This window comes from Protopterus annectens, chromosome 4.part1, assembly GCF_019279795.1.
Source record: "Protopterus annectens isolate FY-2018-M chromosome 4.part1, PAN1.0, whole genome shotgun sequence".
NCBI classification, from domain to species: domain Eukaryota; kingdom Metazoa; phylum Chordata; order Ceratodontiformes; family Protopteridae; genus Protopterus; species Protopterus annectens.
Window position 1 is genome coordinate 367,873,752 of NC_056734.1, and position 24,394 is coordinate 367,898,145.

Sequence of the window (24,394 nt, forward strand, 5' to 3'; positions counted from 1 at the left end):
AAAGATGTCTCGTACAGGTGAGGTGAGATTAGCTTGCCTGGCAACTAACGGAAGTGGAGAAACCAAGCGGTCAGCTTGAGACTGGACAGATTTGGGTGGCTCAACCCTTAGGGGTGAGTAATCGGATCTGGAAGAGGATCCAGAATCCACGGCAGGTATACTAGGCGAGGCCGAAGGAAGGGGAACCAGACTTCGAGACCAGAAAGGAGCTAAGAGGATCACCTTGGATCTCAACCGAAGAGCTTTCTTTAGAAATTGTGTAATCGGGAATGGGAGAATAAGCGTAAAGAAGTCCCGTGGGGCAATCATGGATTAGAGGCATCCCTTGGGGACTCCCCCCCTCTAGGGGAAACAGGGCGAAATAGCTGCTGTACTTGCTCAATGGGAGGCGAAAATATCGCAGCAAGGCTGGCCCCAGTGGCTAAAGACTTCTGTCGCCACTTTGGGATTGAGGGACCACTCATGAGGCAGAAGGATACATCTGCTCAATTTGTCCTTAATTAAGTTGGAGCTCTCTGGGATATGCGTTGCTATCAGAAAGCAGTTAGAAGCCATCGCCCACTGCCAAATTCTCATGGCCTCTCGACACAGGGGGTAGGACTTGGTTCCTCCTTGCATGTTGATATACCAGACCAATGACATGTCTGACTGAACTGCAAGTGTCCCAGAAGGGAGAATTGAAAGAAAAGCCTGCAACGCTAACAGCACTGCTCTCAGTTCCAGAACGCTGATATGCAGGTGGGCCTCTGTGGTGGACCATGCACCTTGGATCGTCTTTCCCTGGAAATGGCCCCCCACCCAATCAGGGAAGCATCTGTGGTCACAATGGCCCTGGGCTGGGGAGACTGAAATGGACGACTCCAAAGTTCTGTGCCTGGCCTCATCCACCAAAGGAGGTCCTGCTTGCAGGAGTTGGTTATTTGAATATGGTAACTGAGGGGGTGATGGTTCAGGAACCACTGACAAAGGAGGAGTCATTGTAGGATTCGCATGTGTAGCTTCGTTAGGGACACTATTGGAATTCAAGCTGCCATCGATCCTAGGGCCTGAAGAATTTCTCTTGCTGAAACTTTTATTTGACAGAGTATCACTTGGAGCTGGAGCCTCAATCGCTGCAGTCTGTGATTTGGGAGTGACACTAGACAGGACCAGATATTGAACACTGCTCCAATGAATTCTATTTGTTGTGTACGAGTAAAGCTTGATTTCTCCCAATGTATTATTATTCCCAATTTTTTTGCCAGAGAGAGAGAGTATAATGCAGCGCAGTTACCAGAAGACGCTCAGTGGGGACGGTGAGGAGCCAGTCGTCCAGATATGGAAATACCTGGAATCCTTGCAGTCTCAAGTGAGCTGTGACCACTGCCATGCACTTCCTTAACACTCTGGGGGCTGCAGAGACCGAACGGCAGGGAGTGAAATTGATAATGACTGGCCCCTAGCCAGAAGTGAAGCAGACTCCTGGAGTGTTTGTCCATTTTGATGTGGTAATACGCATCCCGGAGATCTATCGAGCACATCCAATAGCCTTCCCTTAAAAAAGGAAGAATGGACTGAACTGTGACCATCCGGAATTTGGTTTGGGTGACAGACTTGTTTAAACTGCTGAGATCCAAAATGTGTCTCCAGTCCCGTCTTTTTTGGCACCAAAAAGAATTTTGAGTAGAATCCGGATCCATGTTGGTCTGGTGGGACTAGTTGGAGGACTCTTTTGAGACAGCTTTATTATCTCTGAAGTGGTTCTTCACTTTGACTGGGTGGAACGTCCGGAAGCTTTTTTGGGAGAGTTGGTTGACAAGGGGAATTGTGTAACCTCTTTTGATTATACTCTGCACCAAGCTGCTTGGCAATCCATTACCACCGATCGTTGGGTGCAGAGAAAAATGACCCCCGACTGTTTCCAGAGGTAAGCAATCGGGCTACTCCTCAGGAGTGCTGGTAAGGCTGTCCAGAGAAAGAGTCCCTGGAGCCTTGGTTACGAGAACCTCCTCTGCCTCTGTAGGGGCGTCTTCCAGAATTGTTACCCCCTCTGCTCTTGGGAATATCACCACGTGCAGCACGGAAAGGACCCTGAGATTTTTTTTCTGCCACATTTTCCCACTCCTCTGATTCCTGGAGAAGGTACGTTGAGGGTTGTAAAATCATAGGCCTACAGCAGACAAGGTCTTGCAGTCTTTGGAGCTAAAAAGGGTTAATGCTTCGATGGAAGCATTTAAAAGGAAGACTTGAAGGCATCTGGGAGGTCACAAATGTGCATCCAGGCATGACGCCTCATGACAATGCCCGACGCTCTAGTTGCCCCTTTGGTCGCATGTGATAGCAACCTCATGGACGAGTTGGAGATAGATTCCAGGGTTGTGAGCTGCGAGGCCACCTTGTCCCTGAATTTGTGTCCCAGACAGTTCGGAGATCAAGTCCCTCTGGAGCCTCGTAAAATGTGCCAAATAGTTCCGTGACCATATAGCAAAGGTCACTGATGCAAAAACTCACTTCCCAAGTCTGTCCACCACCCGGGACTCCCTGTTGGGCGGGTGGACAGTGGGACTTTCCTCAGCCAAGTCCTTTTTCCGTGGCCACCACCATAGTTTTGACTGGTAACCCTCTGGACCAATGCGGGTTCTCCTCAGGAGGGAAAATAATTTTGTCAGGTCTCCGAGGGATTGTCTCAATGGAATCAGGGTTCTTCCAAGCACGCTGCACGAACTTGTCGGCAGGTGGGGTCATCCAAGATGTAGAAAGCCGGGTGCGAAAAGCCTGCAGGAACACTGACTCCTCAGACAAAGGGTTGGAGGGCTTCCAGTCACCTCTCTGTTTTAGCATTTCCAGGATGTCTCCAAAGGAGACATCATCAGGAGGCGACCGTGGGGACCCTTCACCATCATCGTAATCCATGTCTTCCATTAGACTCCTCGGGTGAGTCCATGTGCTTCCTCTTGCACGTCCTCTTTCGAGGAGGTTCCTCAGTGAGGGTCTCCAAGGAGGACTCGGAAGAGCAGGTACCCTGAACAGGGGTGTCCTGTGGCTTCTCTGCATGGTGCCCCGGGGGAGTGGTCTGTGGCAGCTGTAGCTCAAGGGGTGAAAACTGGGGTTGTGACATCAAAGGGGTGCTTCCAGAAGTGAAGGCCATCTCTGCGCGGAAAGCAGGTCCGCCTGAAGAGGGATGGGGGCCCGGAACTGAGAAAGACAACCTTGGGACAGGGGGTCACACCCCACACAGACAAACCCACACCCATGGATGAAGGCTCAAGCAGGATTGGTGCAGATGTGGCTATCGGCACCAAGTTTTGAGACCAGGATTAATGGGGTCAAATCCAACTTGGTTGGGAAAAAGCTTGGTGCCGAAGTGGCACTCTGAGCCAAAATGGCAGGTTCCAAAATCGTAACTGACGAAGGTATAGAAGGCACACCCTGAACCGTAGTGGCCACAGGTGCCAAAGTCATAGTAGGCAGGATCAGTGCTGAAACTGGCGCCGGTATCATAGGTTTCGAGATGCTCAGAGCCGACAAAGATGGAGCCGCAGAGGTAGATTTATGCTTAGAGGACAACTTGGGGACCTTTGATTTCACAGGCTTACCCTGATCACCCGATGGTGAGGAGGGAACAGAGTGGGAGCATTTTTTGTCTTTAGTAGCAGGGGTTGAGACTTCCATCACAGAAATGGCCTCTGAAAAGAAAGACTTAAGTAACCCTTTCAGTATCAGTTTACTTTTCTGCTCATTAAGAGGGCGTTGACTGAAACTCTAAAGGAGGTTGCACCGAAAGGTGGGCACCCCCAAACAGTATACACAATCATTGTGACAATCACCATTAGGTAACTTGCCATTACATGAAACACAATGCTTAAACCCTGAAGTACCTTTTTTATCAGACATCTTGACAGAGAGAGACACCACAGGCAAACAGTTTAACCAGTCTGTACTAGTAAGTCAAACATAGTTCAAAAATGCCACACAGTCGAATCACTATACCACAAGGGTAAGGGGAGAAGGCTGTACCAACAATGGTACTTGAAAATTTACCAACTGTAACAACGGGTAGAGCAGAGAAAAAACACTAAAGATACTAATCACTCACTAAAATAGAAAATATCAAATGTTTTCCACACAAATTATCAAATAAAGTTCCACTTAGTTGAGAGCTTGGCTGAAACCTGGCTTTATGGCTATGCGACAAACAGGATCTGAAGTAACGGAGAAGGGCATTCTGGGTAAAAACTTAGCTCAAGAGTTTTTTGGCTGGAGCGAGCTTGGTAAAAAAGTCAACTCAATTCCAAACCCATCAGTGATGAAAGGAAAGTAGATTAACAACATCAGATGCTAATGTTGAAATTCATTTTCAGTTATATTTCAATAACTTTCTATTTTCTGGCATCTTATTTATTTTATTTGCATCTTTCTTTACTGAAAAAGACAGGCTAGGCAAAAAAGCCCCTTTTCAGTGGTGGTCCTTGGAGAAAAGCTTCACCACAGTACAATAAAAATTACATGTCGAATACATACACAGAAAAAAAAATCCACAGTGTGTAATCCAATGACTTCCTAGGTTTCTCAGTAGATATGATCACCAGTTGACTAATAAAAAAAGTAATATTAAAAATGACAGTCCTCTTAAGCCAAAGTTGTGTTATTAAATTAACAGACCAAATATAAGTCTCTCCCATAAGCAAAATCACTGCAGATGAGCTGTATCTTTTTTTTTTGGGGGGGGGGGGGTCTACAAGAATCACAAAAACACCTCTTGAATTTCTCAGTGAAGTTATTTATCCCTAAAGGAAAACTCCACCCATTAGTCAATTTAACCTTATCCCAGCAATACTTTTTATCCATAAAGAGTCACCTAGATGCTACTTACTGCTCAGAAACTCTTCAGAGCCTTTCAATTTTTTTCATTTTCACGTTTACCTCTCACAGACCATGAAGGTCCAACCATTATTTTTCCTACTGAAATCTTAAAACTGCTTAAAAAAAGATAGAAAAATCTGTTTCAGCCTACATGATTCAGACTCAAGAGCAGAGATTCTGCAGTCTTCACTACTTGTTACCACCTGTAATTTTATATTCTGAGACAGTGTTGCTCAAGACAGCAAAGTGATATAGAGAGAACTGAAGAGAAACTAAGACAACAAGGAGAAATCATAAACAGAGATGACGTACATTGCAACATTTCCAATGAACTCATAAATACTGTCGTTTCTGGCTAGGGTACCTAGTAAAGTACAGCTGTGTACACTTGCCATAAATGTAGATGTTAGAGTGTATTCACTGTTGCAGTCATCAAACTTGTGTTATCCCTGCCAGGGTAGCCCTCGGCAGGCCTGAATACCAGAGGCTGAGTATTTCTGCATTGATCGCTTTCGGTGTTGTTTGTAGCAGAAATGGATGCAGTGTGCTATCCAATTGGAAATGGTTTGTTTGGAGATGGCTTTGCCTTCTGCCCTAGTAGCAAAGCTAACTAGCAAATGATCAGACTTTCTGAAGTATTTAGTCCTGTCTAGATAGAATCTGAGCTATCTGTGCACATAGAGTGTGCAGGATCCTTTTCCCCTTGTTTTGGTGATTAGGAAAAAAGGTGGGCAAATGAATGAATTGGTTGAGAGCCACACTGGACACCACCTTGGGCATGAAGGATGGGTTCATCCCGAGGGATACCCTGTCAGCATAGAAGATGATGAAGGGTTCCACAGTAATGCGTGCTTGCACCTCAGAGATTCTTCTGGCTGAAGTGATAGCCAGAAGAAAAACCGTCTTCCCGGAGAGAAATTTTATTTCTGCAGAAGAAGTTAGTTTGAAGGGGGGGCACGGTGAGCTTTTCCAACACAAAGTTAAGGTCCCAAGCTGGGGTTGGTGCTCTTCTGGGTGGCCTCAAGTTGCTAGCCCCTTAGGAAATGTTTGATCAAGGGGTGTGAGAAAAGGGGCTGCTCAGTGGGAAAATGAGCAGAGACAGCAGAGGCATGAATTTTAATAGAGTAAAAAGAGAGTCCACTGTGTAGCAGGTCAGCTAAATAATCCGGGATGAGGGCTGTGCCGTATTGGCTCCCTTAGCCTGAATCCAAGTGCAGAACCTTTTCCATTTGTCAGCATAAGACTTCCTAGTTTTAGGGTGTCTGGCCTCACGTATAACATCTAAAACCTGTTTACTGAGGCTGGCAGATTGACTGCGGGTTAGGGAATAAGCCAAGCAGCCAAACTGAGTGTCTGCAATTGGGGATGGACGAATTCCCCTTCCCTCTGGGTCAGGAGGTTTGGCATCTGAGAAAGATGCCATGGTGGCAGTGAGGACAGGCTGCGCAGTGCTGATGAGGCCAGTCTGGAGCTATAAGAATTGTCCTTGGTTTTTCCTCCTTTATTCTGAGCAGTACCCGGGGGTATGAGAGGTAGTGGAGGAAAGTCACAGACTGATGGATTGACCCAGGGGAAGGACAGGTCATCCACTTTCCAAGCCATGCAGTGATGCTCCATGGTGCAGAATTTACTGAGCTGATGGTTGGTGTGGGAGGCAAAGAGGTCGACCTTCGGGGTGCCCCATTTCTGAGTTATTAGAGTGAAGGTTCTTCTGTTGAGCTGACACTTGTGTGGGTCCAGAACATTTCTACTTAATTGGTCTGCCAGAGAGTTGAGAGAACCTGGTAGGAATCGTGCTAACAGGTGGAGTTGCATGGCAGAGGCTGTGTGCCAAAGGGTCATAGCTAGCCTGCATAGAGGGTAGGAGTGAGTCCCTATCTGCTTGTTGATATACCACATTACAATGGTGTTATCTATTTTGATCAGGAGAGCCCCTAAGGAGAGAAGGAGCTTGAAAGCTATCAAGTCGTGCTGGACAGCCATCATCTCTTTTTGGTTGATGTGTAGAGAGATTTGCTGTGGGCTCCACTGGCCCTGTATGCACCTGCCGTCCAGGTGTGCACCTCAGGCATAGTCTGATGAATCTGTGGTGCGGGTCTGGGCGGCAGGGGGTGGTGAGAAAGGAAGTCCCTTGTTGTAGGAGCATGCTGCTGTCCAAAGAAAATCTTTTCTGAGGCAAGGAATTATAGGTATAAAAGAGTCTCCAGGTCTTGAGAGTGTTGACACCCAAGGCTTTTTAGGTACCACTGAAGTTTCCTCATATGCAGTCTGGCATACGGAATGAGTAGTATGCAAGATGCCATGAACCCCAGAGCTTGCAGGATCTTCCTTGCAGATAGTGTGGGTCTGGTGGCTAGTTGAGATAGTTGGGGTCTGGGGGCTAGTTGAGAGAAGTGGGCTGTCAGGAAATGTTGCATTTCTGGTGTAAGGAATGCCATCTGGGATGCTGTGTCCAGGCTTGCTCCCAGGAATATAATCCTTTGGCTGGGCATCTTTTTGGATTTTTAGTTGATTGTGTACCCTAGGGAGGTTAGTAGGGATTTTACAAAGGCCAGGTGCTTGAGCAGCTTTTCCTGGCTGTTTGCCTGAATTAGGCAGTCTAAGTATGGATAAATCTGGATATTCCTTTGTCTGCAAAAGGTAATGGCCAGAGCCAGAAATTTTATGAAAACTCTCGGAGCAGTAGATAAGCTAAAGGGAAAGGGAAGCGCAGAGAACTGAAAGTGCTGAGATCCTGCCCTGAAACGGAGATATTTCCTGCACGATTCCCTGATAGGAATGTGGAGGTATGCCTCTTTTAGGTCTAGGGTGACTAGCCAAGCATCCTTGGAGGGCGTGGGTAGCAGCTGCTGGACGGTGAACATTTTGAATTTAGGGTTCACCAGGAAGGTGCTTAGAATGAGGATGGGCACCAGGTGCCCTCTTTTCTGGGTACCAGAACATGTCTGGAATAGAAAACTTGGCCTCTCTGTTCTGCAGGAAGAGAGCTGGGAAAGGACTTGATTTTGCGCCTCTGCCCACTGGTTTGGAGGTAGATCTGGGAACCCTTTTGGGGGTAGGAAGGGTGTGGAAAGAAAATTTCTATCCCTGGAACACTGTGTTGGGAACCCAGGGGTCGTTGGTAATTGTGGCCCAGGTGCTTGTATGAAAGGAGAGTTTTCCTCCTAGAGGTAAGTGAAGGTGGGCAGAGAGAGGGGGTAGGGGAGGTGAGTCATTGTGAGTTCTTACCATAAGGGGATGGCTTAGAACTCCCTGGTTTTGAAGTGGAGGTAGTGCACTGCTTAGATCTCTGCATTACCTGTGGTTGCTGTCGGGGGGGGGGGGGGGGCTGGTTCCCCGGGGTCTGGGCTGGACTGGCTTAGTGGGAGCAGGAAAGGACCAGTGCCTGGTGGGACAATGGCTGCTGAACCTGGGTGTCTGGACCTGTAAGAAATCCTTAACTGTCTGCATAGATTTTGCGTTTTCTACCATCTTTTTTAAAGACCTCTTCTGCCTTAGTGCCTGTGAAGACTGGACAAAGACAGGCGAAGGCTGCCAACCTAGTCAAATAGAATTTAATACATAATTCTAGCATTTGTATAAATAAATGTAAAAATGCAGGCGTATGTTTTTAAATGAAAGAAAAACACTGCAAAATGTGAACTTAAAGATTGCTGCAACACTGCCCCCTTGATGTAAAGAAAAACTAAGTCAAACCTTTTAAATTTGTCTTTTGAAATTGAAATGGTTTTATGACATTCTTTGATCTTTATAGTTCGTTCTGGTCAGGCTGGCTGAAGACATTCTGTCTATTGTGTTAACTAAGGACTAATTGCTAGAGTGTATATGTGAAATGCCTTTTGTGCTGTATTCTCCTGTGCAGGTGTTAGTTTGCTAAATAATGCAGTTTCTATTAGCCTGGGAACTCCAGATTAAGTGTCAAAGAAATGGTGTAATGGAAACTTAACTCAGAATGATGTAATCTGGGGAGGACCCAGAGACATGTTTGTTAGTGATGTTTTATAAACTGTCTCAGGGAGAGACCAAAAGCATTTTGATCTGGATATCCAACTTACCAGCACTCTGCCCTGTGCTCACAAGTAAGTTTTTAGCACTGTGATTTCTTGTAGGAATAGTTAAAGCTAGTAAAGATTAACTAGGTATTCTTCTTTGAAATCAGACCTGTCCTACTGTATTATTTTAAGTTTCTGTGTGATCTCTGAACTCTTCGATATCTCTGTGGTTTAGTAGTTTTGTCTTGTGTTTTAATTTATTATTAAATAATTTTAAAACCTTCTACCTGTGGCTGCTTTGTGTAGAGATAAGCTCTAGAGTACAGTGCATGTTTATATAGAGTTTATTGTAATAGGCCACTCTGATAAGCCTTAGACTGTATAGTCACATTACCATTGGATATTAATATCGCACAGTAAGAAATTGGACACCCTTTTAAGAGCCTTTTAGTAGTGAATATTAACTGGGTGGTGGCAGTAATTAATACTGTATAGTCTGGGTAAAGGGGCACAGGTAGAGAATCTGTGTCAGCCTTTCCCAGGAGTCTGTGAAGGTGTATAAATACTTATCTCAAAGTGTGTGTGTTGTGTCAGCTACTTGGCAGGGGACACGAAGCACTGGTTGGACAGAGAGGGTACTGGAGATTCTAGCTTGCCCAGTTAGGCCGAGACCTGGACCCTATAGCTTTGCCAGTGGGGAGTCTTATTGAGGACCTGGTGAGCAAGGGAGCAGCCAGCCCCAGACTGACTGTGATCTTTGTGTGCACTTAAGGGAAATTGTACTTTACTGTGTGTATTAGTTATCCTTTCCTCTTCTATGAGACGACCTCCCTGGTGTTAGTGGTGAGGATTGAGGCTCCTTGACTGCTGGGCCAGGGCACGGTCATCACAGTGCCAAATAAGCTGTCTTTGTACAAGGAGGCATCCAACAATTTAGAACTGACATGGTCTAGCATGGGCTGTTCCTTAGCCATGAATGCCTTCTAATGACCGATCCTGTGACTGCTGCCCTGCAAGAAGCTTCTAGGGCTTCAAAACCACAGTGCAAGGTGTTAGTTACCTGACTTGCAGAATGCATTAACTCTTGTAACTCTTCAAATTCTGTACAAGCAGGAAAGGAAGACATTTTTTTTTGTTTGAGGAGTTCCAGGGTATGTTGCTGACAATTTAGCATATGGAGCTGACAGTTTAGTGCCCTGATAGCAAGAGTAGCTGAGGTGTATACCTTTTTACCCCATCTGTCTAGTGCTCGGGAATACCTACAGAGGGAGTGGGATTCTTAGCAGAGGTTGCTTTTAATCCCTTTAGGCACTTGAGAAATTACCCCAGGGTCAACAGTAGGATTTTTAAAAAGAAATTTGAGAGAGTCAGTGACTCTATAGTACCAGTCTGATTTTCTGAGTGCAGGAGGGAGGGTGTCAGGGGTCGAGCTGGATTCCAGGAAAACATCCTCCACAACATCCAGGGGCTGGGGGGATGGCCAAGGGCCTGTGCTATAGAAGATCTAAGGACTCCCTGAGTCTCTTTTTAGACTGAGGGTAGTCCTGACTCTCCTATTGGAAATGCTCCCTTAAGGTATTGAAGGGGTTCCCCAAAGGAACAATCCTCTGGGGGAGAGAGGTGGAAGGGATGGCATCCACTGCATCAGAAACCTCATAAGTAGAGGGGAGTTGCATGTCTTCATATTCAGATGCATCAGAGTCATCCGACTCTTGTTCAGTCAAAACTACAGGGGACAGATCTCTTTTCCATTTGGAGGGAGTAAGCATGGCTTCCCCTGATCAGCATAAGGTCTTCCGCCACTTTAAGCATTCGAGACTGAGGCAAGGAAGCAGGTGCCTGAGATTGGGTTGTTGGTTTCTTGGGTGTGGTTTGTACCCTGGGCGTAAGAAACTCGGTAGTTTTCGAAAGAACAGTAGTCGCGAAAGAAGATGTCGGTTTGTGTTGAGAATCGGTAGTGTGAAGGACTTCCTCAAAGCCGGTGCCTGCTCAGCGGCTCCAGACCCATCCAAGGTAGAGACTACCGCAGGGTCCTTAGTCGAAGAAGAGTTTTGCAGCATACTGGACTCAGATAGGGTCTCGGCAGCGGCCTGTGAATCCATGGAAGAGGGCATCAGGGGCTGTGAAAGCACCTCACTGAGGACCGGAAAACTGACGACTAGCTTAATGGAAGTGTCGTCAGTAGGTTTGGACCTGTGCGGTCTGTCTCGGTCTTTACGTTTTTTTCAGATCATCTGCTGTCAGATGGCTTACCAAAGCCATATCGGAGTTCAAGGTCTAAGTGAAAATATCTAGCTACAAAAAGGGCCCGATGTCAGATAGTTCTGGCGTTGAACAAAGCAAAGAAGCAACAGTGAGGGACATTGTGGTCTGGGCCTAAACAAGTGACACAGTAAGAAAGTAAGTCTCGGTGTGGCATTTGCTTTCCACACGTGAGACAATTGTTAACATTTTCCGACATCGGTTAGTGCAAGAAAAAAGGATCCCCAACGGGTTATTTAGCTTTAGAAGACTTCAGCTTCAAATCGGTAGATGAAACTTGGGTAGCAGCCGACCGCCACTCATGCAAACTGCTTCTGGCTCCACGGCAAGAAAGACTGATGTAATGGCGTTGGCTGCCTTACTTTACACTACTGATGACCTAATGAAAGTCCTGAAGCGACAGCAACAGACACAAATACTAAGCCTCTGGTACTCGGGCCGGCCGAGGGCTACCCTGGCAGGGATAATCCAAATGTGATGACTGTAACAGTGAAACACTAAGAACATCCACAAAACTGAGGACAGTACCACTTGCAAACATCATCTGCCTTACTTACAGTAGTCATGTGAATGAGCAGACAACCTCCACACCTATCGGGGGGGGGGGGGGTTAAAAAGCAAGTTTTCAACAGTTAACAAAACCTTGTTTTTCATCTCTTTTGTACTGAAGAAAATGTAAATGTACATGTGTGTCCTTTTTTCATGCTTATACTAAACAGAAGTCTACGTAATTCAGTTAAGGTACTGACTCGGCTTTCATAGACCCTCTCAACACAACTGTAACACTATCTAGGTAACAAAATGACCCTCATTTTTGATGTTTTGGATTTGTCATACTACAGGGATTGAAACTCTAGCCTAGAAAAGGACACAGACTTAAAAAAAAAAAAAAAAACCCAAAAAACCCAGTAGTGTCAATAAAGCACGGCAAAAATGCACAGACTACAAAGGCATGATGAAAAAGTTGTTTCACTTTCAGGGTGACATCTTCCTTCAACCAAAAAGCATTAACTGCACTCGGAGGTTGAAGCAGGAAATCTTGAAGGGGAAAAATTTACCAAGCTTGCGGAGGAGCAAAAAAGGCTCTACTGGAGCATTAATGGCATTGCCACGGTAGGACAGCAGTTTACTGAAAAGTGGCAAAAATAAAATTAAAACCAAGCATGCCAGCAGATGACTATAAAGGTCAGACTGCTTTCTAACACCGCTCTCATTTCTGAAACCTAATAAGGGAATTCTATGCATCACATATTTATTGTATACACTACCATGGATGGTGATTTGAAAATGGTAGGAGTAACCACAGTCTCTGCAAAATGCCACTCTAGGCCAATACATTTCATGCTTCAGGGAAGAGAAAGGACTTCAATACCTTCAATGCACAACGGAAAGGGAGTAAATATGCAACGTCTGCAAACAGCTGGACAGAGGTTGCATGTGAGACAAGCCGGCTGTTTAGTCTAAATGCAAAGTAGCGCAGAAAGGACTAAAATACCAATTTAAGACCCAAGAAGGCTAAAGTACTAAAAATAAACAGTGCGTACCACTAGATAAGTGGCAAAAATCAAGAAATAACACTTTTAAGGCTCATTTTGGCTGTGTGTGTATAAACTACCATGCATGCAGTTAAAATACTGAAAGTTGAAGAAAAAAAGGAACAGCAGAGTTCACCTTTTGCTTCTGGTGTCAATTCCTCCTCTTCCTCTTCACTGCTCTCTTCCTCTTCCTCCTGTCTGTTGTTTTGTAGTGCTGCTCCTAACCTAAAGACACCCAAAACCAAATGCAGACTTTTCAGAAATACATATATACTCAGATAAAGTACAGTTGTGTACACTTAGCATAAATGTAGATGTTAGAGTGTATTCACTGTTGCAGTGGCTTATCCCTGCCAGGGTAGCCCTCAGTCAGCCCAAATACCAGAGGCTTAGTATTTCTGCGTCGGTTGCCGTCACTCCAGGACTGAAGTCAGGTCATTAGTAGTATAAAATTAAGCAGCAGACACCATTACATCAGTTTTTCTTGCCCTGTCGGGAGCCCCCAAGAGGGAGCTAGGTCATGGTGGAAGAACACAACCAGTAGAAAGTAAATAACAAAAGTTCCTTGTAAGGAGAGAAAGAGAGAGACGCACAAGGGGGATGGAGGGAGGGAAAGTACAGTTGTGAACACTTACCATAAATGTAGATGTTAGAGTGTATTCACTGTTACAGTCATTACTTTTGGGTTATCTGCTTGCAGGTAGCTCGGTCGGCCTGATTAACAAAGTCTTGGGTCCTGCGTTGGTTGCGGTCCCTTCTTCCATGATGTCAGGTCGTCAGGGGTATAAAACATGCAGCCGACGCCATTACATCAGTTTTTCTTGCCCCAGATGTCAGGTGCCCCCCTAATGGGGAGCAATTAAATATAAAAGTACAAAGATATACCACCAACAAAAAAGCAAACATCAAAAAGGCTTTTCAGCATAGTAAAGGAAAGTAGAGGTATAGCCAAAAGAAGTTAGGGGGCTGGAGGGAGGGTAACCAGGACTGCAACAGTGAATACACTCGAACATCTACATTTATGGTAAGTGTACACAACTGTACTATGTTCTTCGTGTTTCACTGTTGCAGTCATTACATTTGGGTAGATTCATAAAGCTATGATTGGGAGGAGGAATTTAGATAGCATTAGGGCCAGCTATAATGCCCTGCAATACTGCAGTGGCAAAGCCAGCTCTGGATTTAGAGGAAATTGGCAAATGATAATGCTTGGTGAAAGTATGTACAGAACTCCAGGTAGCAGCTTCTAGGATGTCCCTGCAGCCCTGGTGGAGTGAGGTCTGATCCCCTGGGGGATAGGTTTTCCATGGTGCTTATAGCAGAAATGAAAGCAATGGCTTATCCATTTAGAAATGGTTTGCTTTGAAATAGCCTTCCCCTCTGCCCCTGCAGCAAATGCCACCAGCAGTTGTTCAGATTTCCTTTGAGGTTTAGTCCTGTCCAAGTAGAATCTAAGTAATCTGTGCACATCTAAGGAATGCAGTATCCGTTCCCCTTTATTCTGTGGATTGGGAAAGAAGGTTGGCAAATGAATGGACTGATTAAGAGCCACACTGGATACCACCTTGGCCATGAAGGATGGATTGGTTCTGAGGGACACCCTGTCCGCATGAAAGATGATGAAAGGCCCCAAGGAAAGCTGTTTTCCAAGAAAGAAATTTAAGTCTGCAGTAGCAGCTGGCTCGAAAGGAGGTAGAGTGAGTTTCTCCAAGACAAAGTTTAGGTTCCAGGCTGGGGTTGGAGCTCTGTTGGATGGTCTCAAATTTTTGGCCCCTCTGAGGAACTGCTTGATCAGTGGATGAGAGAGAGGAGAGGTTCTGTGATATAATGAGCTGAAATAGCTGAGATGTGGATCTTAACAGAGGAAAAAGACAGGCCCTTGTGAAGCATCTCAGTTAAGTATTGTAAAATCTGAGGTAAATTGGGCGCTGCTGTGCTCATCCCTTGAGATTGGTTCCAGGCACAGAATCTTTTCCATTTTTCAGCATAAGATTTTCTAGTACTAGGCTTCCTTGCCTCTAAAATGCTGAGGGATGGTAAAGGAGAGATTAAGTAATTAGCTAGGCTGCAAGGTTCAGTGTTAGAAGCTGAGGGTGCAGAATCTGGTTCTCCTGCTGAGACAGCAGGGAAGGAGTCTGAGGCAGGTGCCATGGAGGTAACCGTGACACACTGTGTAGGAGGAGGTACCAGTATTGGCGCGGCCAGTCTGGAGCAATCAAAATCATCCTTTGTTTGTCCTGTTTGATTTTTAGTAGTACTTTGGAGAGCAGAGGCAGAGGGGGGGGAAGGCATAGACTGATAGTTTTTTCCAGCTGAAGGTCAGAGCATCCACTTTCCAGGCTTGTTTGTGGAGAGTCCTTGTGCAAAATTTGTCCAATTGGTAGTTCTGGGAAGAGGCAAACAGGTCTATATCTGGGCTCCCCCATTTGCTTGTCAACACGTTGAAAGTCCTTGGTTCCAGTTTCCAATCGTGTGGGTCCATGAGGTTTCTGCTTAGTCCATCTGCCAGTGTATTTAATTTTCCTGGCAGTAATTGAGCTTGTAGGTGCACTTGGTAGCTCAAGGCTGTGTTCCACATTGCCATGGCTAGTCTGCAGAGGGGGTAAGAATGTGTACCCCCTGCTTGTTTATGTACCACATAACAGTGGTGTTGTCCGTCTTTACCATTAGTTGTCCTGGAAGAATGTGGTCCTTGAAGGCTGTCAGAGCATTCTGTAAAGCTAACATTTCTTTTTGATTGATGTGCAGGTGCATTTGACTTGGGTTCCATTTGCCCTGAATGCACTTCCCTGCCAAGTGAGCCCCCCATGCATAGTCTGATGAGTCTGTTAGGGTTTGGGCAGCAGAGGGTGGTGTAAAAGGTAGTCCCTTGTTTTGGTGGCAGGCCTCTGCCCACCAAAGGAACTCTAGGCGTAGGCAAGGTATGATAGGAATCATTGTTTCTAGGTCCTGAGAATGTTGACACCATAGGCTTTTTAGATACCACTGTAGTTTCCTCATATGCAGTCTTGCATATGGAATTAGAAGAATGCAGGAGGCCATGAACCCAAAGGCCTGCAGTATTTGTTTGAAGTAGGTTGTCAAATTAATTTCTCTGGCGTGAGGTAAGCCATCTGGGAAGCTGTATTCAAGCTTGCTCCCGGGAATATAATTTTTGACAGAATACCAGTTGCGATTTCTTCTCGTTTATGGTGTACCCCAGACAAGTTAGAACCCTTTGTACAAAGGACAGATGATTCAAAAGTATGTCCTGGCTTTCTGCCTGAATTAGACAGTCGTCCAGGTATGGGTATATTTGAATACTTCTTTGCCTGCAAAATGCAAAAACTGGAGCTAGGCACTTCGTGAATACCCTGGGCACAGTAGATAAGCCAAATGGCAGTGCAGAGAACTGGTGCGTGTAGCCTGCTTTGAGGTGTAGGCATCTTCTGCAAGATTCCCTGATTGGGATGTACAGGTATGCTTCTTTTAAATCTAGTGTTGCCAACCAGGCATCTTTGCCTAGCATAGGAAGTAATTGGAGAAGAGTCAGCATCTTGAATTTTGGAATCTCCATAAAGGTGTTAAGAGAAGACAGGTCCAGGATAGGACACCACTAATAGTCTTTTCTAGGTACCAGGAAAAGTCTGGAGTAGAAACCTCGTCCCTTTTCCTTTTCTGGTACCAGTTGAATGCTTAAGAGAGAAAGTACTTGTTTTTGGGCCTCTGCCCACTTATTTGGCTGTAGGTCCGGCCACTCGCTTGGTGTTGGCAACATGTGGAAGTGAAATCTGTATCCCTGGGACACTATATTTAAAACCCATTTGTCCTGGGTAACGAGTTCCCAATTCTATGCATGAAGAGTAATCTTTCCCCCCAAAGGGGGAGTCAGTTGATAAGTGCTTGGAAATTTTAAAAGGAAGTCACTGAGACAGTTTACCATAGGGGGGAGTCTTATTATTCCCAGATTTGGAAGTGGAGGTCTCCCACTGCTTAGTTCTGCGTCTCCCCTGGGACTGAAACCTGGGGTTTTTGCTGTGTCTGGGTTTGGCTTGAGAAGACCTGGAAGGGGCTGGAAAGGACCAATTCTTAGAGGGCCAGTGCCTACTAAAGCTAGGAGGATGAACTTGTAAAAAATCTTTAACAGTTTGCATGGATTTAGCTTTATCTTCCATATTTTTAAGAACTTCCTCAGCCTTGTTGCCAAACAGGCAGTCCCGATTTAAAGGAGCATCCAACAATTTTAGCTTTAACATGATCAGGCAAAGATTGCTTCTTAAGCCAAGCATGCCTTCTGAGCACAGACCCAGTAACAGCAGCCCTGCAAGAGGCTTCTAATGAATCAAAACCACATTGCAAAGTACGTTTTCCAAACTTGTTCAGCAGACTGCATTAAATCCTGTAATTCTTTATTTTCCACACAGTCAGGAATCATCATTTTCTGCTTAAGCAGTCCAATAACACATTGCTGATACTTTAACATATGAAACTGGCAATTTAAAGCCCTAATGGCCAAGGTTGCAGAAGTGTAAACCTTCTTACCCCATCTATCCCGTGCCCTGAAGTCTATCAGAAGGGGTAGGATTTTTAGCAGTAGAAGCCTTAATGCCCTTGGGCCCCTGTGAAATAGTCTCTGGATCTGCAATAGGATTTTTAAAAAGGAACTTGTGGGACTCTGGGACCCTGTAGTATCTTGTCAGGTTTTCTGGGAGCAGGAGGCAGGAAATCAGGGGCCAAACTAGATTCTGAAAAAGCATCAGCAATGTCTAGTACAGGAGGAATAGCTAAAGGCCTATGCTGAGGTAAGAGAAGGAAATCTCTAAACCTCTTTTATGAATCAGAGAAATCCTGGCTTTCCCAGTAGAAATGCTCCCTTAGAGTATGTAAGGTTTCCCCAAAAGAAAAATCCTCAGGAGGGGAAGCAGAGGGAATGGAGTCCTCTGCATCACAATCTTCATAAGTACATGAGGGAAAATCCAGATCATCAGAAGAATCAGAAAAAACAGAATCCTGATCAGAAGATTCATAATCAACTTCAGTCCTAGGCCTCTTAGAAGGGGGGGTTGACTACCCCTAATTAGAGTTATTAGATCTTCAGCCATTCTTATTTGTTTTTTAGGCATAGAGGCCTGAGCATGTAGCATGGGCATCGTTTTTTTACGCATGGATCGAGATTTAGGCCTAAGTAAAGGAGGAGGCGCCAATTAAATAAAGCACAAAACCGACAGCAAGGTACCTCGTGGTCAGGGCATAGGCAAGGAATACAGTACGAATGAAAATCTTTGAGACGCATTTGCTATCCACAAGTAATGCAATTAACTTTTATTGACATCGGTAAGGAGCAAGAAAAGTTTTTCCAATGGGGGTATTTAGCTTTAGTTGAAGACTTCGGTTCTGAAACTCGAAAACAAAAATTTCAGGAGTTGTCCGACTGGCACTTACGAACAGCTTCTGCTTCGGGCACCGCACGGCAAGAAAGACTGATGTAATGGCATCGGCTGCATGTTTTATACCCCTGATGACCTGATGTCATGGAAGAAGGGACAGCAACTGACACAGGACCCAAGACTTTATCAGGCCGACTGAGGGATACCTGCAAGCAGATTACCCAAATGTAATGACCAACAGTGAAACATGAAGAACATCCAGGACTGCAACAGTGAATACACTAACATCTACATTTAAGGCAAGTGTACACAACTGTACTATGTTCTTTGTGTTTCACTATCGCAGTCATCACATTTGGGTTGATTCTCAAAGCTGAAGAAAAGGGTGGAGGCAGTCAGGACGACTGGGACTGGCTAGGATGCCCTGGAAGACTGCGGTCGCAAAGCCTGCCCTGGATTTGGAGAAGATAGTCAGGTGGTAATGCTTGGTAAAGGTATGAACTGATGTCCATGTTGCAGTCTCCAGGATGTCCCTGGTGGGGACCCCTCTGAAAAAAGCTGCAAAGGTGGAGGTTGCTCTGGTAGAATGTTTCCTGACCCCCTTAGGGGGAAGTTTCCCATGCTGCTTGTAGCAGAAATGGATGCAGTGGGCTATCCATTTGTAAATGGCTTGTTTGGATATGGCTTTGCCATCTGCTCCTGCAGCAAAGCTGACTACCAATTGATCAGTCTTTCTAAATGATTTAGTCCTGTCTAGACATAATCTGAGCTGTCTGTGCACATCTAGAGTGTGCAGTATCCTTTCCCCTTTGTTTTGGGGGTTAGGGAAAAAGGTGCGCAAATGAATGGATTGGTTGACAGCCACACTGGAAACCACTTTTGGCATGAAGGATGGGTTAGTCCTGAGGGAGACTCTGTCAGCATGGAAAATGGTGATGGGCTCTACAGCCATTAGTGCCTGTAGCTCTGATACTCTTCATGCTGAAGTGATGGCCAGAAGCAAGGCAGTCTTCCATGAGAGAAACTAACTCTGCTGAAGCTGCTGGTTCAAAGGGGGGCAGGGTGAGCTTTTCCAACATAAAGATTAGGTCTCAAGCTGGGGTAGGTGCTCTTCTGGGTGGCACCAAGTTGTTAGCCCCTCTTAGGAACTGTTTGATGAGAGGGTGTGAGAAAAAAGGTGGCTCTGTGCCAAAATGCGCAGAGATAACAGAGGCATGAATTTTAATAAAAGAAAAGGAGAGATCCCTTGTGTAGGTCAGCAAGGTAATCCAGGATACGAGGTAGGGAGGGCTGTGACATTCCGGCCCCCTTAGCCTGGGATCCAGGTGCAAAACCTTTTCCATTTGTCAGCATAAGATTTTCTAGTGTTAGGGCATCTGGCCTCACGTACAACATCTGGAACCTGTTTGCTGAGATTGGCAGCTTGTGCAGTTGTCAAAGAATAAACCAGGCTGCCAGACTGAGGATCTGCAACTGGGGATGCATGAATTCTCCTTCCCTCTGGGTCAGGAGTGTTGGGGTCCAAGGGAGATGCCATGGTGGTAGAGGTGACAGGCTGTGCAGCAGTGGGTACTAGTGCTAACGTGGCCAGTCTGGGGCAATTAGGACTGTCCTCGGTTTTTCCTCCCTTATTTTGAGCAGTACCCTTGTAATGAGCGGTAGTGGGGGAAAATGCATAGACTGAGGGGTTGATCCACTGGGAGGATAGAACATCCACTTTCCTGGCCTTGCAGTGAGGCTCCCTGGTGCAGAACTTGCTGAGCTTATGGTTGGAGTGGGAAGCAAAGGGGGTGACCTTCAGGGTGCCCCATTTCTGAGTTATAAGAGTGAAGGTTCTTTGATCTTGCTGCCACTCGTGTGGGTCCAGAAGATTTCTGCTTATGTTGTCTGCCAGAGAGTTTAGATAGCCTGGCAGGAATTGCGCTAACTGGTGTAGTTGCATGGCTGTGGCTGTGTGCCAAAGGGTCTTGGTGAGCCTGCACAGAGGGTACTAGCGTGTCCCTCCCTGCTTGTTGATATACTACATCACAGTGGCATTGTCTGTTTTGATCAATAGAGCCCCCGGGGAGAGGAGGGGTCTGAACGTTTTCAGTGCATGCTGGGCAGCTAAAGTACAGTTTTGTACCTACCATAAATGTAGATATCTGAGAGGTATGCATCTGCAGTCCTAACATATGGGTTGTCCTGCCTCAGGCAGCCCTTCGGTCGGCCGGATTCCAAAGTCTGGGTCTGGCCTCGGCTGATGTCGCACTTCACCCGACGTCATAGCTGCTGTGTATTGGGTATAAAGGCATCAGCCGACGCCATTTTCCTCAGTGTTTCTTGCCCCAGATGCCAGGTGCCCTCTAGGAAGGCTAAATTTGGATAAATGCAAATGATTCCAAACAGTAGAAAGCAAACAATATAAGAATGTATATACATATATACAAACAAATACACCATAATAGATTCCCCCAGCTAGCTACAAGATGGGTAAATACCCTAGGAGTACAACAGAGGGGAAGGAGGGCGGGTAATCCTGACTGCAGATGCATACCTCTCAGACATCTACATTTATGGTAGGTACAAAACTGTACTATGTCCTTCAAGGATGCATCTGCAGTCCTAACATATGGGTAGAATACCATAGCCAAACTGGGGGAGGAGGTACTAAGATAATGAAGGTGTAGTTAAGATCCCTTGCAAAACAGCAGTTGCAAAACCTGCTCGGGATCTGGAGTATAAAGGAAGATTATAATGCTTGGCAAATGTATGCACGGAGCACCAAGTAGCAGCCTCTAAAATGTCTTTGGTAGCCACTCCTCGTAGGAAAGCTGTAGTAGTGGCTGTAGCCCTTGTGGAGTGAGGTCTGATGTTTTCTGGAGTTGTCTTTCCATGAAAAGAGTAGCAAAATCTAATGCAATTTCCTATCCATTTTGAGATCGTCTGTTTTGAAATTGCTTTTCCTTGCATTCCTGTTGCATATGCTACCAGAAGCTGGTCAGTTTTTCTGTTGGTCTTAGTTCTGTCCAGATAGTAACGTAATTGCCTGTGCACATCCAAGGTATGTAGTAGTCTTTCCCCCCTGTTCTGTGGGTTGGGGAAGAATGTTGGTAAGTGAATTGCTTGGTTCAATGATACTCTGGAAACCACTTTTGGCATAAAAGTAGGGTTAGTTCTCAAGGACACTCTATCCTGATGGAAGATAAGGAAGGGCTGTACTGCCATTAATGCCTGTAATTCCGAAACCCTTCTTGCTGAAGTGATTGCAAGCAGGAAAGCAGTTTTCCAAGATAAGAACTGTAATTCTGCTGTTGCTGCTGGTTCAAAAGGGGGAAGTGTTAACTTTTTCAGCACAAAGTTAAGGTCCAATGTAGGCAAAGGTGGCTTCCTTGGAGGCTTTACATTTTTAATTCCTCTCAGAAACTGCCTGAGTAGAGGATGAGAGAAGACTGGAGGATCCATGTTGTATTCTGCTGAAATTGCTGATGCATGAATCTTAATGGAGGAGTAAGACAGGCCATTGTGGAAAAGTTCTGCTAAGTATTCCAAGATGTTAGCTATGTTTGCTAATGATACATTTTCTCCTTTTGCTGCACTCCAAATGAGGTATCTTTTCCATTTGGCTGAATAAGTCTTCCTTGTGGAGGGTCTGCGAGCCTCCAGGATAATGTCTTTAACCCTCTGAGATAAATCTGGGTTATTTTGCTTTATGTAATGTTCCAAGCAGCTAGCTGTAGTGTTTTCAAGTTTGGATGTAGGATCTTGTAGTTGTTCTGTGTTAGAAGTAAAGGACATAGAGGTAGAGGCCATGCGTGTGTCCGAGACATACTCCTCAGTAGCGGGTACCAATGCTGCCTCGGCCAGTCTGGAGCTATCAGGATTATCCTTGGGTGATCCTCTTTGATCTTCAGTAGGACTTTGTGCATCAAAGGAAGAGGTGGGAATGCATATGCTGTCAGGTTTTCCCAACTGAAGGATAGGGAGTCCACCTTCCAAGCAAGTGGGTGGTATGTCCTTGTGCAGAATTTCCTCAATTGGTGGTTGCGTGGGGATGCGAACAGGTCTATTTCTGGCAGTCCCCATTTCTTTGTAATGGTTTTGAAGATGTCTGGATGCAGCATCCATTCGTGGGCATCCGTGGTAGTTCTGCTTAAGGTGTCTGCTAGTGAATTTTCTTTTCCTGGCACAAATTTGGCCTGGAGTTGAATGTTGAGGTTCAGGGCCACGTTCCACAGGTCCATTGCCATCTGGCATAGAGGATATGAGTGTGTACCTCCCTGTTTGTTGATATACCACATGACTGTGGTGTTGTCCGTCCTTATCAGCAAGTGACCCTGTTGAAGAAAAGGTCTGAATGTCTGGATTGCATGTTTCACTGCCAGCATCTCCTTTTGATTTATGTGTAGATTCAGCTGGTCTTGTGTCCATAGGCCTTGTATACACTTGTCCACCATGTGTGCCCCCCAGCCTAGGTCTGAGGCGTCCGTGGTGATGGTCTGGCTTGGATGAGGTTTGTGGAAAGGCAGTCCTCTGTTTAACTGACAGGCCTGAGCCCACCACAGGAATTCTTGCTTCAGGCATGGTATTATTGGAATCTGGGCTTCTAGACTGTGCTTGTGTTGAGACCATACATTCCTTAGGTACCATTGCAACTTTCTCATATGCAGCCTGGCATGCGGAATCAATATTATGCAGGATGCCATGTAACCCAGGGCTTGCAGGACTTTCCTTGCTGTAAGCTGGGTCTGTGTTGTTAATGCCATGAAATAGAGTGGTAGTTGCTTTTGTTTTTCTTCTGTGAGAAATGCCATCTGATTTGATGTGTCCAGTTCTGCACCCAAGAATGTTATCCTTTGGGATGGTACCAGCTTTGACTTTTTCATGTTGACTGTGTATCCCAAGGCTTGTAGCAGTTGTATAACCTTTTCCAAATCTTTTGTTAATTTGGTCTTGTTGTCCACTTGTATTAGGCAGTCGTCCAGGTATGGGTAAATCTGAATTCCCTGAAGCCTGCAATGAGCAATTACTGATGCCAGGCATTTCGTGAATACTCTGGGCGGAGTAGATAAGCCAAAGGGCAATGCTGAGAATTGATAATGCTCTGATCCTGCAAGAAATCTGAGGTATCTTCTGCAATCTGGTCGTATAGGGACGTGCAGGTATCCCTCCTTGAGATCTAGAGTCACCAGCCAAGACTCCTTGCCCAGCATGGGAAGAAGTTGCTGTAGGGTCAGCATTTTGAATTTTGGAACAATGAGATATGTGTTCAGAGCGGACAGGTCGAGAATAGGCCTCCATTGATTTTCTTTCCTTGGTACCAGGAAAAGTCTGGAGTAAAATCCTTGTCCTTGTTCCATAGGCGTTACCTTTTCTATAGCTCTCATCCTTAGTAGGTGGTTGATTTGTCTTAGAGCATTTGTTTTTTGGTTTGGTGGTAGGTTTGGCATTCCTCTCTTTTTTGGTAGAGTGTGGAAGTGAAACCTGTAGCCTTTGTCTATTGTCTGTAAAATCCATTTGTCTCCTGTAATGTTATGCCAGTTTACGGAAAATAAGGCTAGCTTTCCGCCCAAGGGTGCTTCCAGTTGTTCCCTGGTAGGCGGTATCAGAGCCAAATCATTGCGTCTGTCCTGTGGAAGTGGTTGTAGCTGAATCTGTGGCAGTACTTCTCTGGTTGTTAGGCTGCCACTGACGTCCCCTGTAGGCACCTCTGGATTGACCTCTGCCTCTTGGGCGCCTATTTCTGCCTCTCTGTGCTCTGGAGGTGTCTGGAAAGGACCAATTCTTCGAAGGCCAATTTCTACTAAACCTCGGAGGTTGGACCTGTAAGAAATCCTTGACTGTTTGGACAGATTTTGCGTTTTCTTCCACCTTCTTTAGCACTTGCTGTGCAGGGGAGCCAAACAAACTTTGTTTCTCCATAGGAGCATCTAGGAGCTTTGACTTAACATGGTCTGGTAAGGATTGCTCTTTTAACCAGGCATGCCTTCTAATCACTGTTCCAGTCATAGCTGATCTAAAGGAAGCCTCCAGTGCATCATAGCCACATTTTAAGGAATGATTACTGACCTGCTGAGTGTTATGTACCAAATCCTGAAGGGACTTACGATCTATAGGTTCAGGAGAGGACAGTTTTTTATTTAGCTGGTCTAACAAAAATTCCTGATACTGAATCATGTGAAATTGACAGTTTAAGGCCCTGGCCGAAAGAGTAGCAGAAGTATAAACTTTTTTACCCCATCTCTCTAATGCTCTAGATTCTCTTTCAGAGGGAGGGTTTTTGGCAGAGGCAGCTGCTACAGCTTTGGGGCCCTGTGAAATGGTTTCAGGATCTGCAATAGGAGCCTTATACAAGTGGAAGTGTGTGTCCGGGACCCTGAAATATCTGTCGGGCTTGGCAGGGGCCGGAGGGAGAGAG

General features: G+C 45.6%; 1 protein-coding gene across 2 annotated transcripts in view; it reads right to left on the reverse strand.

Moving 5' to 3' along the window:
* Positions 1 to 24,394, reverse strand: part of LOC122800861 (protein phosphatase inhibitor 2-like) — a 676,862-nt gene that overhangs the window by 245,269 nt on the left and 407,199 nt on the right. For both annotated transcript variants that reach the window (XM_044070183.1, XM_044070182.1), the window contains one exon: positions 12,768 to 12,856. In XM_044070183.1, the coding sequence (XP_043926118.1) occupies positions 12,768 to 12,856 (89 nt within the window). The remainder of the gene's footprint in view (positions 1 to 12,767; positions 12,857 to 24,394) is intronic.